The 15,630-nt window shown below is 40.8% G+C and overlaps 2 protein-coding genes across 2 annotated transcripts in view; both read right to left on the reverse strand.

The window, feature by feature from the left end:
• LOC108773904 (zinc finger protein 862-like) overlaps positions 1-1,623 on the reverse strand; it is a 7,184-nt gene extending 5,561 nt beyond the window's left edge. The window contains exon 1 of the mRNA XM_018539879.1: positions 1,566-1,623. Coding sequence (XP_018395381.1) covers positions 1,566-1,623 — 58 coding nt within the window. The remainder of the gene's footprint in view (positions 1-1,565) is intronic.
• Positions 1,624-4,292: 2,669 nt separating this feature from the next.
• On the reverse strand, positions 4,293-8,222 carry LOC108773905 (uncharacterized protein K02A2.6-like). Its single transcript, XM_018539880.1, has 2 exons — positions 7,064-8,222; positions 4,293-6,943 (listed from the first exon to the last, which is right to left on the reverse strand). Exons 1-2 carry the CDS (start codon positions 8,220-8,222, stop codon positions 4,293-4,295), a joined length of 3,810 nt encoding a protein of 1,269 aa, XP_018395382.1.
• Positions 8,223-15,630: the final 7,408 nt, after the last annotated feature.

Below are 15,630 nucleotides of genomic sequence, written 5' to 3' on the forward strand. Positions count from 1 at the left end.
ATATAAATGTTTTCACTGATATATGTAGTATTACTATTTTATATTATAATCTATATTGTCTATATTATAATCTATATTAATCTATATTGTGTTATTGCAACGAAATAAAATCAATACAATTTTATTATAATATTATAAACTTCTCTTTTTCGCGTCGCGTCGTGACACGGTGGACGACGCGACGCGTGACGTCGTGACGTGCTCAGTGGACGACGCGACGCGTGACGTCATGACGTGCTCAGTGGAAACGTATCCTTATGCGTGCGCCCAATCGTCTATTACTACGTTTACATGCACGGAACGCTTTACGCCAAAGTTTTAACATCGATGTTATGAAACTGGCCAATCATAGCTATTCCTCTGAAGAATGGAATGACTGTGATTGGCCACTTTCATAACATCGATGTTATAACTTCGGTGTAAATCGAACCGTGTAATGTAGTATATGCTGCCTCCTTTTTCCAATTAATTGCGTTCAGCAGAAAGTTTATTTTGCAACTGTTGGAGATTTTGTTCGCACTGATTGGATTATACTTTTAGATTCAGAGATATGATCTTATCTTAGTAAATAATCATAAATATCGTTTGTCTCGTCTTTAGTACATTACTTTTTTAAATTAAAAAATTTGTAAAAAATATCAATATTTTCGAGAATATTGAAATCAAGACGAGATTTATTTTTGATCTTGATAACGAGATCAAGACAAGAATTAATTTTTCAATATTTTTGCGAGACAAGACAATATTTTGAAAAATATCGTCTTGTCTCGTCTTCGTGCATCACTATGCATAAAAATCCTTTGCCACGTGAAAAGAAGTCAGGAGTTGTTTATAAAATTTCTTGTAAGAATTGCAATGCAAGTTATGTGGGAGAGACGTGCAGACAATTAAAATCAAGAATTGCAGAACATAGAAATCATATCAGATGGAGCACGTTCACCCGCAGCGTCATAACGGAGCATCGGCTGCATGAAGATCATAAAGGACCCCGCAGAATCCTTATGGGAAATAGCTTTCGGCTAATTTTTTTTTAAAATTTGATATGTGTAGTTCTCAACACGTAGAACAAAAGTGTCCATGGCCACAAAGTCCGATCACGGGTAGTTTTCGAGATACAGCTCTCCAAAGTTGGACTTTTCGTTCCTTATTGCAGCATAATGCGGGTGCAGTCGATGTCGATGTATGATGATGCTTATGATTAAAGTGGGCGTGCAGGTGCTTGCTTACTTGTGTGTGTGTGTCAGCAGAGATAAGGACCTACGGTTCGTCACTCCCGCAGTATGTTATGACTCCAAACCCTCTCTCCTGTGCGTGTGCGTGTGCGTGTGCATGTGCGTGTGCGTGCGTGCGTGTGTGTGTGTCAGCAGAGATAAGGATCCCACGGTTCGTCAATCCCGCAGTATTTTATGACTCCAAACCCTTTCTCCTGTGTGTGTGTGTGTGTGTGCGCGCGCGCGCGCGCGCGCACATTATTCATCAAACACACACACACACGCACGCACGCACGCACGCACCCACACACACACACACACACACACATGTTGGAGACGCAATGATATTCGTACTCTGTAATTGCTGTTCTGTAACTCTGTAAGTGCTGTTCTGTGACTCTAGAGGCGACATCTCGCACTTGCGAGATGTAATCACGAAGGAAGTAGTGTCGGCGTAATGTGCGCTAAGTTTTTGCGCACGGACGTAGAGAAGCAGAAAAGTTAGTTCGATACCGACATGTTACGGATATACACGCGTGATCCGCTGTATCAATAAAATTCTAATATTGTCATACTCGTGCGTATTAATTGCATTTATTATTCCTACGCATTACCTTTGGATTCCCAACAGGTTATGGGCCCAGAGTTCGCGATAAAGTATTAATAAAAGGATTACAGTTTGTATTATGCGATAATTTTCTCGCGAAGGTTTAACGCGTGTGAGTGAACGATAATCGGCCGCATGAAGCAAATATGGCGGACAATATAAAGTTCGCGATAGACAAATTAAATAACGATAATTATCAAACGTGGAAGTATCGGCTCGAAATGTACTTGCTTAAAGAAGGCTTGTGGGAAGTTGTGACAGGCATGGCGCCAAAGGAAGGTACAACGACCGAATCGCAGCGCGAATTCGCGCTGTGGAAAACGCGCGACGGTCGAGCACGTGCTACGATAGGTCTCCTCGTCGACGACGACCAGCTTGTTCACGTGCGGGGTGCAACCACAAGCAAGGAAGCATGGGATTCGCTAAAGAATTATCATGAAAAAGCGACGTTAACAAGTAAAGTGACTCTATTGCGGAAAATTTGCGGACTTAAATATATCGATGGAGAGGACATGGAAGCCCACGTGGGTGCGATGTTGGATTTGGTGGCAAAATTAACGGCGTTCGGAGAGGAGCTCGCGGAAAATCTTGTGGTGGCCATGTTGCTTAGCAGTCTGCCCGACTCTTATAGCACATTAGTCACCGCGCTTGAAACGAGAGCGGAAGCTGATTTAATGTTGAGTCTCGTAAAAGGAAAAATAATTGACGAGTACAAGAGACGTAAGTCGCTCGATTCGAGCGACCAATCGGAATCCGCGTTGAAAATTACGTACGGTAAAAATGCGAGTGCTGACAAAAAGTGTTTCTTTTGCCACGGTCACCTAAAGCAAAGATGCACAAAATACATAAAGTGGAAAAAGAACAAAGAATCAGCTAATACAGTCGAATCTCAGACTCCAGAAAAATCGAGTGAAAACTACTGTTTTTACGCATATACAGGCAGCTCTCTCGAGAATGAGTGGCACATAGACTCTGGAGCGACTTGTCACATGACGAGTAATAGACAATTCTTCAAGAAATTAGTGAAAAGTGACCGAGAAACTGTTAAAGTGGCCAACGGGACTGCGGCGAAAGTGTTCGACATCGGGGAAGGTGAGATAAAATGCGTAGTGAACAATGGATTAGTGCGAAGAGTGACAGTTAAGGACGTACTGTATATACCGAGTTTGCAAGGAAGTTTGCTATCGGTAAGTGCTCTTGATCAAAAGGGATTTAAGCTACAATTTGCAAATCAGCAGTGTCGAGTGACGTTGAATGGTGCCATGATTGCCATAGGTGGCCAATCAAGAAGCTTATACCGTTTGAGACAATCAAGTGACTCAGCGGCGCTTGTTGTGAACCCGCAACATAACGCGCACTGCATACATGCGTGGCACCACAAGCTCGGACATCGGGATCCTGAAGCGATAAAATCGCTCGTCAAAGATGATCTCGCTACAGGTATGATTCTGAAGGAATGCGGTATTAAAGAAATTTGTGAGAGTTGCGTCATGGGAAAAATGGCACGTACGCCGTTCCCGAAGGAATCGCGCAACAGAGCAAAGGCCGTGGGGGAATTACTGCATACGGATGTGTGTGGGCCGATGCAAACACAGACGCCGGGCGGAAAGCGATATATCCTCACGATAATCGACGACTGGAGCAGGTTCTCAAAAATCTATCTCATGAAAAATAAATCGGAAACTGCGAGATTTGTCAAAAATTACATTTCGTCGTTTTGTACGAAATTCCAAAGAAAACCGGCAACAATCAGATTGGATCGTGGAGGAGAATATTTAAATAATGAGCTGAAATTTTTCTTAAAATCAAAAGGAATCACGGCACAGTATACTACCGCATATTCTCCACAGCAAAACGGCGTCGCCGAAAGAAAAAAATCGCTCGCTCATGGAAATGACTCGTACGATGCTTGTTGCTGCAAAAATGAACAATGTCTTCTGGGGAGATGCTGTCAACACGGCAAATGATCTCGGAAATATTCTTCCCACGAAAGCGACAGAAGCAACACAGTTGGAACGGGTGCAAACCCGATTTGAAGCAACTGCACGTTTTTGGAAATGTATCCTATGCACACGTGCACAAAAAAAAACGCCGAAAGCTAGACGTCAAGGCGCGGAAACTCACCTTTGTGGGTTACTGTTGTGTTTATGGGTGTAGAAATAGGAACCAGAGACAAACACGAGACACTTGTAACTTTTGCAGTCTTTATTCTCTAACCATAATAATCCGAGCTAAGCTGCTCGTGTCGAGAAGGCAGGAAGAGAGCCGTAGCTGGAATGCGGCCGAAAACCAAGTGCCGTAAACAGACCTGACCTTCACGTAGCGTCCATGTAAATCGATACCTAATCGGTAGTATAAGATAATGCGCGCCCTCGCGATAACGTAATAACCAATAACAATCAATGAGAACAAAACGCGCGAAATACAAAATAAACATAAACCTCTAACATTTCCTCTCGTAAAAGGAATAGTTACTATGGTTCATAATATTCAGGTTTCTTCCTGACTCTAGTTGTACGACGCAAAACTAACTGATTATCAGTTGATTCGGGCTGAGGAGAAACAGGCACATCAACAGCCCGAGGAACAATATCTTGATCTTCTACTGAGGGTTCCGATGAATCCCAGTAAAAATCTTCGTTCGAAAAGTTCCCCAAAACAGGAGTCTTATCGCCTATTGAGCGAATCTGATTTATATGTCTAATCCAAGAACGACCATCATCCAACAAAATTTTGTAGTGTAATATTCCAAGTACCTCGGTAATTTTACCAAATTTCCATTTTACTTCGTTTGAGTAGTTTCTACAAGCCACTCGCTCTCCGCACAAAAAATGTTTAACTAACGTATTTTGATTCAATGTCTTCGCTTCTTTTGTAGGAAAAATTAAATTTAATCTAGTAGATAATTTTCTACCTAAGAACATTTCTGCAGGGGTCTTATTTGTAGACGCATGCTGCATAGATCTATACTGTAACAATATTTTGCTTAAATTGAGATTAATATTTGAAGTATTACAATTCATGCGCTTCAACGCTTGTTTTAAAGTTTGCACAAAACGCTCGGCTTGACCGTTCGTTGCAGGGTTGTACGGTGCTGTCACTTTATGTACAATACCATTAGATCGCAGAAAATTCTGAAATTCTTGTGATACAAAGGTTCTACCATTGTCTGTAACTAATGTTCGTGGAAGACCAAATGCAGCAAAAATTTGCCTACATTTTGAAATTGTAGTATTCGCAGTAATATCATTAAGAACATGCACTTCAGGCCATTTAGAATAAGCATCAATCATTATTAAAAACATCTTATTTAAGAAAGGACCCGCAAAATCCATATGAACACGTTGCATAGGAGCCGAAGATGGCTGCCAATGATGAATTGAAGCTTTAGGTACATTGTTTTTATTAACATTGCAATTTGCGCAATTTTTAACGATATTTTCTATATCATCGTCTATTTTGGACCACCAACAATAACTACGAGCTAATTCTTTCATTTTAACCATTCCGAAATGACCTGAGTGTAACTCTTTTAATATTTGAGGTTGTAATGATTTCGGAATTACAACTCGGTGCCCACGCATAATGACACCCGCATGTAAATTAAACTCGATTTGATCTATGTTGAAACGATCCGATTTATGGATTTGTTTTCCTGTATGCAATGCTTGGAGTAATTTCTTAAGATTCGTATCTTTATTAGTTTCGAAAGCAATTTTATTTGCTGAAATAGGAAGAGTATCTAATGTATCCATTTGAAAAGCATCTATTACATCACTGCTAGTATTTTGAGAGTTGGCAGGAAGTCTGGATAAACAATCCGCATTGGCATGATCTTCAGATTTTTTGTATTGAATTGAATAATTGAATCCTTGTAAAAAGATAGCATAATGCTGCATTCTCATTGCAGTGTAAATTGGTAAACTTTTTGTAGGTGATAAAATTTGAATTAATGGACGATGGTCCGTTATCAACGTAAATTTATTTCCGTATAGAAACTGAAAGAATTTCTTAATTCCGTAAATTATGGCATAAGCCTCTTTATCAATCTGCGAGTATTTCTGTTGTGTAGGAGAAAGCGTTTGAGACGCAAATTGTATTACGCGTTCTGATCCATCCGGATAGCGATGAGAGAGAACTGCACCTACACCGTATGAACTAGCATCGGTAGCTAGAATTAATGGAAGTTTAGAATTGAAATGCGTCAAAACTCTGTTACTAGTGAAAGCTTCTTTAGCTTTTTGAAAAGCAAGTTCACATTTTCGTGACCAAATAAATGAAGAATTTTTACGTAATAATTCATTAAGAGGGTGTAAAATCGTACTCAAATTTGGAATAAAACGTCCGTAATAATTTATCATTCCTGTAAAAGCTCGAACCTCTGAAACATTTTTGGGACGCGGCATTAATTTGATAGCTTCCATTTTACTATCTTCTTTATGTACACCATCTTTATTAATCGTGTAACCGCAATAATTTACTTTATCCATAAAGAACATTGACTTTTCTACATTGATGCGTATATTGTACTGATGCAATCTTTTTAATACCTCATCGAGTCGATCAAAATGCAATTTGTCCGTTTCACCTGTTATAACAATATCGTCGAAAAATATGGCAACACCGGGGATACCTTGTAAGATATTTTCTATTTCCCTCTGCCAAACAGTTGGACCGGAAGCAATACCGTACATTAACCTATTAACCTGATAAAGTCCTTTACACGTACTAATTGTCAGACATTCTCGATGCTCGGGAGCAATTTCTAATTGTAGATATGCCTGCTTTAAATCAATTTTTGAAAAAGTTAGGCCATTAGCCAGTTTAGCAAACAGTTCGTCGACTGTTGGTAAAGGATGATCGTCCACTAATAATTGAGGATTTACTGTAGATTTGTAATCGCCGCAAATTCGAATTTGGCCGTTACTTTTAACTATTGGAACAATGGGTGTAGCCCATTTAGACGTTGCAACTTTTGAAATGATACCTGCGCCTTCTAACGCGTCTAATTCTTTTTCAACTAGCGGCAGAAGTTTGAAAGGCACCGGCCGTGCACGAATAAACACCGGAGAAGCATCCGATTTAAGAAATAATTTAGCTTGTAGGCCTTTAATTGCAGATAGATCTGGTGAACGTAAATTTTTATATTTATCCAGTAAAACATGTATTTTTTTATGAAAATGTACAGATATATTATCAATAGAAGCATTGCATGATAGGAAATCATTTCCATTTAACAACTGACGAATCCATTCTCTACCCATAAGGGGTTTTCGACGGCCATTTACAATGTAAATATTTAACTCTTTCTCCATCGTATTGTATCGAACGTTTACAGTTATATATCCTTCGCAAGGTATAACGCGACCGCAATATGAAACTAATTGAAGATTTGTACGATGAAAAGTCGCCCTTGGAAAAAAACTAACCAAATCTGATGAACTTACAATTGTAACTGCAGCTCCGCTGTCAACTTCGAACTCAATAGGCTTCTCATTTACCATTAATTTAATAAGAAATTTATCTCTATGATTTTTATGCTCCAGACTCAAAATCTCCTGTAATTGATTAGCGGGAGTACTACCCTTGAAACAAACGGTACTGAGATGCCCCTGTTTCCCACACGTATGGCATCGTATTTCACGATTTAAAGTACACTTGCTAGCCAAATGTGGCTTACCGCATCTGAAACATTTAACATTAGTATTTGATACATTTTTCGCATGTAAATTAGAAGAATTCTGACTTGAAAATTTCTTTGTAATGTGTTTCGGCTTCTTCTCTGCATTCTTGCCGTGAGGTTTCTTTCCCGCTTTGAGGTAGTCAACACCCATCGCCGCTGCGCTGCTTTTCTTCATCTGCTCAGAACTCTTTTCTGACAATTCCATGGTGACGGCAACCTTAACTGCTTCGTCGAAATTCAAGTCCTTACGCTCTAGAAGTCGGGCTTGTGCCTTCTTGTTCGAAAGCCCGAAGACAAACTGGTTGCGCAGCGCCATTTTCAAGTAATCGCCGAATTTACAATGGATGCTCAGCTTGTGTAAAGCCGCCACGAATTGCTGAACCGATTCACCATCATTCTGTATCCTTTGATGAAAACGATAATTCTCGGCGATTTCCAAGGGGGCCGGTTCATAAAATTCTTGTAACTTTTGAACTAATACATCGTATGGCTGTACAAATGGATCGTCAGGATCCAGCCTGTCGCAAAGTACATCGAAAGCCGTTGGCCCAACGTAATGAAGCAAATATGGCACTCTTGCGTCATCTTTGATGCCGAATATAAGAAAAGCACCCTGCAGACGCTGTACCCACCTCTTCCAGGTCGTGGTTGCTGCATCGAAAGCTTCGATTGCAAAGGATCCCGGAATCGCCGGTTTTCGATCCGAGGCTTCGGTAGACATATTGTAATAGGAAATTGCACTCGCCTAGTACGATAACCTGTATCTCGTGTAATTGAAATTCGCACTTGCCTAGCACGATAAACTATATCCCATCCTCGTCGCCAATTCTGTTGTGTTTATGGGTGTAGAAATAGGAACCAGAGACAAACACGAGACACTTGTAACTTTTGCAGTCTTTATTCTCTAACCATAATAATCCGAGCTAAGCTGCTCGTGTCGAGAAGGCAGGAAGAGAGCCGTAGCTGGAATGCGGCCGAAAACCAAGTGCCGTAAACAGACCTGACCTTCACGTAGCGTCCATGTAAATCGATACCTAATCGGTAGTATAAGATAATGCGCGCCCTCGCGATAACGTAATAACCAATAATAATCAATGAAAACAAAACGCGCGAAATACAAAATAAACATAAACCTCTAACAATTACGCTAACGATTCGAAAGCTTTCCGTTTACTGGACATTGCAACGAACGAAATTATCACGAGCAGAGATGTCAAAATAGTAGACGAAATCATGAGTATCGACAGCCCTACGGAAGTCTCACGAAACAGTGAGAAAAGGGAGAACGCCGTACAGTTACCAATGTACAAAGAAAAGGACGTCGATGAAGGTTACCCGACGGAAGAAGAAATTGAAAATGACGGCGAGGACATTAACGAAGAGATACTACAGAGAAACAACGATGAAAGTGCACTCGAATCCGAGCTGGAAGTCACGATCGGCAACAATACTACAAACGATCCATAATATGTACCAGACGATGATGACTCTCGGTACTTCAGTAAAGACGACGACGATGCAATTAGAACCTCAGCGAGAGCAAACAAAGGAGTTCCACCGGAAAGATTTGCACACTCGTCCAATATCGCAGTCCAGGAACAACGCGAGCCACGAAATTTTCGCGAAGCGCAGTCAGGTGCGGATCGTGTTTTCTGGAAAAAGGCGATGGACGAGGAAATGCATTCCCTCAAAGCCAATGCAACATGGGAATTGCAAGAACTGCCGGTTGGAATAAGAGCCATAGGATGCAAATGGTTATACAAAATCAAGACAAATTCGAAAGATAATGCGCCGCGCTATAAAGTGAGACTCGTAGCACAAGAATTTACGCAAAAATATGGTTCTGAATACGATGAGGTCTTTGCGCCCGTCGTACGACAGACAACTTTACGAGTATTTCTCACAGTGGCTGGCGTAAAAGGACTCAACGTGCGACATTTCGACGCAAAAACAGCATTTCTCAACGGCGAATTGCAAGAGGAAATTTACATGCGGCAGCTATCCGGGTACGCTTCAGAAAATCCACAGCTGGTGTGCCGATTGAAGAGGAGCTTGTATGGGCTAAAACAGGCAGCCAGAGTGTGGAACAGAAAATTAGACAGTATTCTCAACGAGCTCGGGTTCAAGTCAAGCAAAACAGACGTTTGTTTGTATACATGGACATACCCCGGTGGCCACACGTACCTCATCGTCTACGTCGACGATATTTTGATCACAAGCAAGACCAACGAAGAAATAAATGAAGTCTGGAACACACTACAGAAATACTTCAAGCTGACTGATTTGGGGGAGATCAGTCACTATCTGGGTATGGAAGTAACAAGAGGATGTGACGGGTTCTTTCATATCAGCCAGCAGAAGTACGTGGAGAAAATTTTGGACTTCACGAAGCTGCAAGATGCAAAAGAATCGAAAATCCCAATGGACCCCGGATATTTAAAATTTCAAGAAGATGCACCAGTGGTGTTAGAAGACGGAACACTACCACAAGCTAATCGGAGCATTATTATATCTGGCAGTCCACACAAGACCCGACATATCCACGAGCGTAGCAATACTGAGCCAGAAAGTGCAAGCACCAGAACAACGCGACTGGACCGAAGTTAAGCGCATCGTGCGTTATCTAAAAGCAACGAAAGCGTACTCGCTCAAACTCGGAACAAGAAACAAGAATTCATCGCTACAGGGTTATACTGATGCTGACTGGGCAGAAGATCAAACAACGAGAAAATCGAATAGTGGCTATCTATTCTTCTATCACGGAGCAACTATCAGCTGGACCTGCAAGAAGCAGACCTGCGTTTCACTCTCTTCGACAGAAGCAGAGTATGTTGCTTTAACAGAAGCATGTCGTGAAGGTCTGTGGCTACGGAGACTACTCTCAGCGACCTCGGAGATCCACAACAAAAGCCCACGATAATCTATGAAGACACCCAAAGCTGTATTAAACTCATCGACAGTGAAAAATTCAACCCAAGAACGAAGCACATTCACACGAGATTTCATTTTGTGAAGCATATGAAACAAACGGGTGAAATGTCTTTCAAGTACTGCCCGACAGAGCACATGACAGCAGACATGATGACAAAGCCGCTTAATATGCAAAAGCTCAAAAGGCACACCAGTGGCATCGGACTCGCAACATGGAAAATACACGGACATCATTGAAGAGGAGTGTTGGAGACGCAATGATATTCGTGCTCTGTAATTGCTGTTCTGGTAACTCTAGAGGCGACATCTCGCACTTGCGAGATGTAATCACGAAGGAAGTAGTGTCGGCGTAATGTGCGCTAAGTTTTTGCGCACGGACGTAGAGAAGCAGAAAAGTTAGTTCGATACCGACATGTTACGGATATACACGCGTGATCCGCTGTATCAATAAAATTCTAATATTGTCATACTCGTGCGTATTAATTGCATTTATTATTCCTACGCATTACCTTTGGATTCCCAACAACACACGCACATGCACACGCACACGCACACGCAGGAGAGAGGGTTTGGAGTCATAAAATACTGCGAGAGTGACGAACCGTAGGTTCTTATCTCTGCTGACACACACACACACAAGTAAGCAAGCACCTGCACGCCCACTTTAATCATAAGCATCATCGTACATCGACATCGACTGCACCCGCATTACGCTGCAATAAGGAACGAAAAGTCCAACTTTGGAGAGCTGTATCTCGAAAACTACCCGTGATCGGACTTTAGGGCCGTGGACACTTTTGTTCTACGTATTGAGAACTACAACATATCAAATTTTTAAAAAAATTAGCCGAAAGCCATTTTCCATAAGGATCCTGTGGGGTCCTTTGATTGGGATAACGTCAGAATATTGGATGATGAACCACACTATAGTAAAAGACTGATTTCGGAATTGATATCCATTAGGAGACAGGCACACGGACTTAATTTACAAACAGACATGGAGGGACTTCCCAAGGTCTACTTCCCGATCATAGACAGGATATAAATAACGTTGTCTGTTACGTGTCTGTCTGGTCAGTCTAGCTGGTGCATAGTGGTTAGTCGTGTCATTTGAATTTTGTGATTTGATAATTTAATCTAATACTGTCTAACTATTTACTGTGACTCAGTGTTTGAGACTGACTAGCCTAAATTGTTCTGAAGACCGGTTTTGAGATTGTTTGCGATGCAGTATCGTGGTAAATATGGTGAGTCTCCTCACTCCCGAAAAATAGTTGCAATTTGATAAATTTAATTTGGAAATGATTATTTTTCTGAGACATCCTGGAAAATTAATTTCCCATATTTTTAACTTTCTTTTATTTCTTTCCTTTCTTCCGTTATTATGCATTTGGTTGTGCTCCCTAGGATGTAATTGTCTTTAGAATTTATTTCTCGGTTGTGAGGGAGCTCATGATTAAACATCTTTTCATCTTTTGTTATTCTTTAAATTATAATTTATTTATGTAAATTTTATTGTCTCTGAAGAAGGCTAAAAAATGAGTCAAAACATGTATAACTTATTATTTAATAATTTTTTGTAACAGATAGATTTACTAGATCTATATCGGCGTTGCGTGAAGTTATCTACGCTTAACTCCTAGTGCCCTTTTCAAGTTAATTTTTGCTATTAACATTTTTAACGAGAAGAAGGAAGCCTAATAACGGTTAAAGCTAGATCACAATGCTTATTATTATTATGTGTGAATTTTATATACCGCGTATGTAGTTCCTTTAATCGCGTGCCGAAATTTTTTCGGACTTACAACGAAACTCTAATAAATTACCGTAGTAATATCACTTAGTTAAATTGACAAACAATCTAACAATTTTTTTGATGCTTATAGCATTTTATTGGATCTTAATAATATGTTGAAACACATATTAAAATGTAACGATGTAATGTTAAAGTAATGATAACTCAAAATCTGTGAAAAATAAAATTGCGAAGAATATCACAAGTTGGCGTTTCGTCCCGGCTCCATTACTGGACTCATCAGTAAGGTAATGTAGCCTACCTTAAACGCCTATGTAAGTTATTAAATCGAGATTCTATATAAAGAGATATACGCGTATCTCAGCACTTGCAAGAAATTTTTGCGAATATCGATAGATAGCGAATCGACGTAATAATATTCTTCGCAATATATATCTAAAGTAGGAATAACGTCCTTTCAGGCTCGACGCATATTTCAACAAATATTAAAATCTTTTTAGGACCGTACTATGATAATTATTTACTATAGGGGACCTAGCTCCGATCACCCTCACCTTGACATATGTTGTCAAGGTCATGATCCTGAGTAATCTCCAAAAGGTTTTAGCTATCGCTCGTCCTTCGTTAAAAAGTTATCAACAATCGTAGTTTTTAAATTACCATATGATATACATGTATGATATTAAGTACTATTCTATATCTTTCCTTGTTCAGGAACGTTAAACTTTCCACGCGAGGTAGCTTTCACCCCCCCTTGCCAAGGGGCACACGACTTCCATGATTGTAATGTTTCTATGATTGTACTTTTCCAAGAGACCTCTATCGACGGAGCGGGTGCGGGAAAAGGGCAGGCCATAGGTCCGCCCCTTTGCACCCTCCCCGTGTGTGTGCGTGCATGCGTGCGTGCGTGCAACAGTATAATTATAGAAGTCGTATGTGTAGATACAGTAGGTTCCGCCCCCCCTACGGGGGGGCTCCACTATTGTTAAAAATAACCTAACCCAACCCATTTAGTGGTGTGAGGTAGCTCTTGCTTCGCGTAGAAAGTCGAAACCCAAGTGCAACAGTACAAGCATATGACATTCTATGCGAAAACACTTCCATGAACTGTTGCACGTGAGTTTCGACCTTTTACGGGAAACGAGAGCTATCTCACACCACTAAATGGATTGAGTTAGTTATATTTAACAGTAGTGTAGCCCTCCCGCAGGGGGGACGGAACTTATTGTATCTTCACATATGACTTCTATAATTATACTGTTGCACGTGGGTTTCGACTTGCTATGCGAAACGAGGAGAGTTTACCTTTTCGAAAGTGCATCCGTCCTCGCTTCGCATAGAAAGTCGGAAACCGTTAAGTTTACGAACATTATGCATAGAACCTTTTTTGTAGAGTTTAAAGGGTTTCATTTTTTGTTTGAAACTTTTTTTTTGTGAAATCAATATTTTCTGAGATATGCATTAAAAGAGCGAAAAAAACCGATTTTTTAGCAGTTTTTTCAAAATGACAGCCAAAGTATGATTGACCGCCAAATTTTATTGTCAGATTCGTTTTCAGAAGCCAAAAATACATGGAAAAAATGTATTTGCATTAAAATTCTAGATGCTGTAGCAATTTCGAAGTTTTACCATAACTTTTTAATGAAGGACGGGCGACGGCTAAAACCTGGTGGAAGTTACTCAGGGTCATGACCTTGACAACATATGTCAAGGTCAAGGTCATTGGGGGAGGGTCCCCCAATCGGTACTTTTATTCTATAACAGAGCGCCACCTAGTTGTTCAGGCAAAGTTGCTCGGAATCATAACCTTGACAACATATATCAAGGAGCTGGGTCCCCAATAGTAAATAATTACCCCGTGCTATTGATGAACAATAAACGAGAAGAAGGAAGCCTAATAACGTTATTATATACGTCGTATTATATAACTCGAGCCTGACAGGACGTTATTCCTACTTTAGATATATATTGCGAAGAATATTACTACGTCGACCCGCCATCAAAGGTCTATCGATATTCGCAAAAATTTCTCGCAAGTGCTGAGATACGCGTTACAACGTTATTCGCGCGCGTGTCGCAGGGTGAAAACGCGGAGGCGAGATGGAGGTCCTCCGCTGGGTGAACGAACGATTCGCTCGCTGTCTCCTTGCTCACGCGGTCGAGCGAGAATCGCGAATCGCAGCTAATTGAACGCGCACGAGAATAACCTATATCGCACACTGAAAGAGACAATCAAGCTTCGAATAGCGTGAAAAATCAGTAACGAAATTAAATCAATCAGTCGAAAGCGCTATAAAGTATCATTAATTCACGAATACAGAACAATCACAATTAACGTCGTAAAACAGTCAAACTTGATACGCAAATCATGCGCTCGTCATGCAAAGCAAGACAGAGTACTACGCCAAAATAGCGCGAGAGAGCCGAATGTGGCCGAAAAAAATATAGAATACAAAGTATCAAATCATGCCAAATTACATTAAAGTTAACGCGAAAATAGTATAGCCGGCACGCGCCGGTTGAACTACAATAATTGAGAGCAATCCGCAGAAATTACATTTATGGTTCGCTTGCGAACATTATACTCGACGATAGACAGACTGCGTTCGCTAATAAAATATTAACTCTCCGAGTTATCGCGATTCGAAATAACGTCGTTATTTCGTCTAACCTTCCAAGGACGCAAAACATATGAGTTCACACTCACACTGACACCGCAATATAATACTTAATGTCGAACGGCTTCCTCCGCGCGAAACTCGCGTTCAAGGTCGCACGATGACTTTAACTCTACCAAAAACGCTAAACGAGGTTCATTCTGGAACTCTGCGTGGCGGTCATTAACGACCCGCGTGCCACCGATAACGGAATTTCGCGATAAGAATCGCCCTCGAACGCTCGCTCTCGCGCCGCCGCAACAGGTTTTCCCGCTTTCGGTCGTCGCGATCTCCAGGGGTGCGTTCGGAAATCCTACTCGGAGTATAAATCTTACCAACCGCCGTTCGGAAATTAACTCGGGTCCTACAAAACTGACTTACCAGTTGCGTTATGAAATATCGAGTAAAGTCATTGGGTTGTACTCTAGAGTAGCTTTTTTAACCTCTGAATTTTCAGAGGTAAATGGAGTAAATCCCACTACCTCACTATTTTAGCGGGAAGTAATACGCAGGCGCCCGGTGTCTGTTCAAGCTTCGCTATTTTTGAAAAAGCGTTGCCGGCTTTGACAGCTACGAATTCAATTTTAAGACGTGATCTGGTCGTATCGACCTTCCATTTCATTATTTGGAGGCAAGAGCCGTTAATTAAAGAAGAAAGTAGCCAAAAGAGAAGGAAAAATGGAACAAAACCATACTACTACTGTATCTCTCGTTGATCCAGTTGTGGGACATCATGTTCCATATCGTTCGAAAAACTGTGACTTAATTATTGAAAATGACATTCT

This window comes from Cyphomyrmex costatus, unplaced genomic scaffold, assembly GCF_001594065.2.
Source record: "Cyphomyrmex costatus isolate MS0001 unplaced genomic scaffold, Ccosl1.0 scaffold224, whole genome shotgun sequence".
Classification (NCBI taxonomy): Eukaryota; Metazoa; Arthropoda; class Insecta; order Hymenoptera; family Formicidae; genus Cyphomyrmex; species Cyphomyrmex costatus.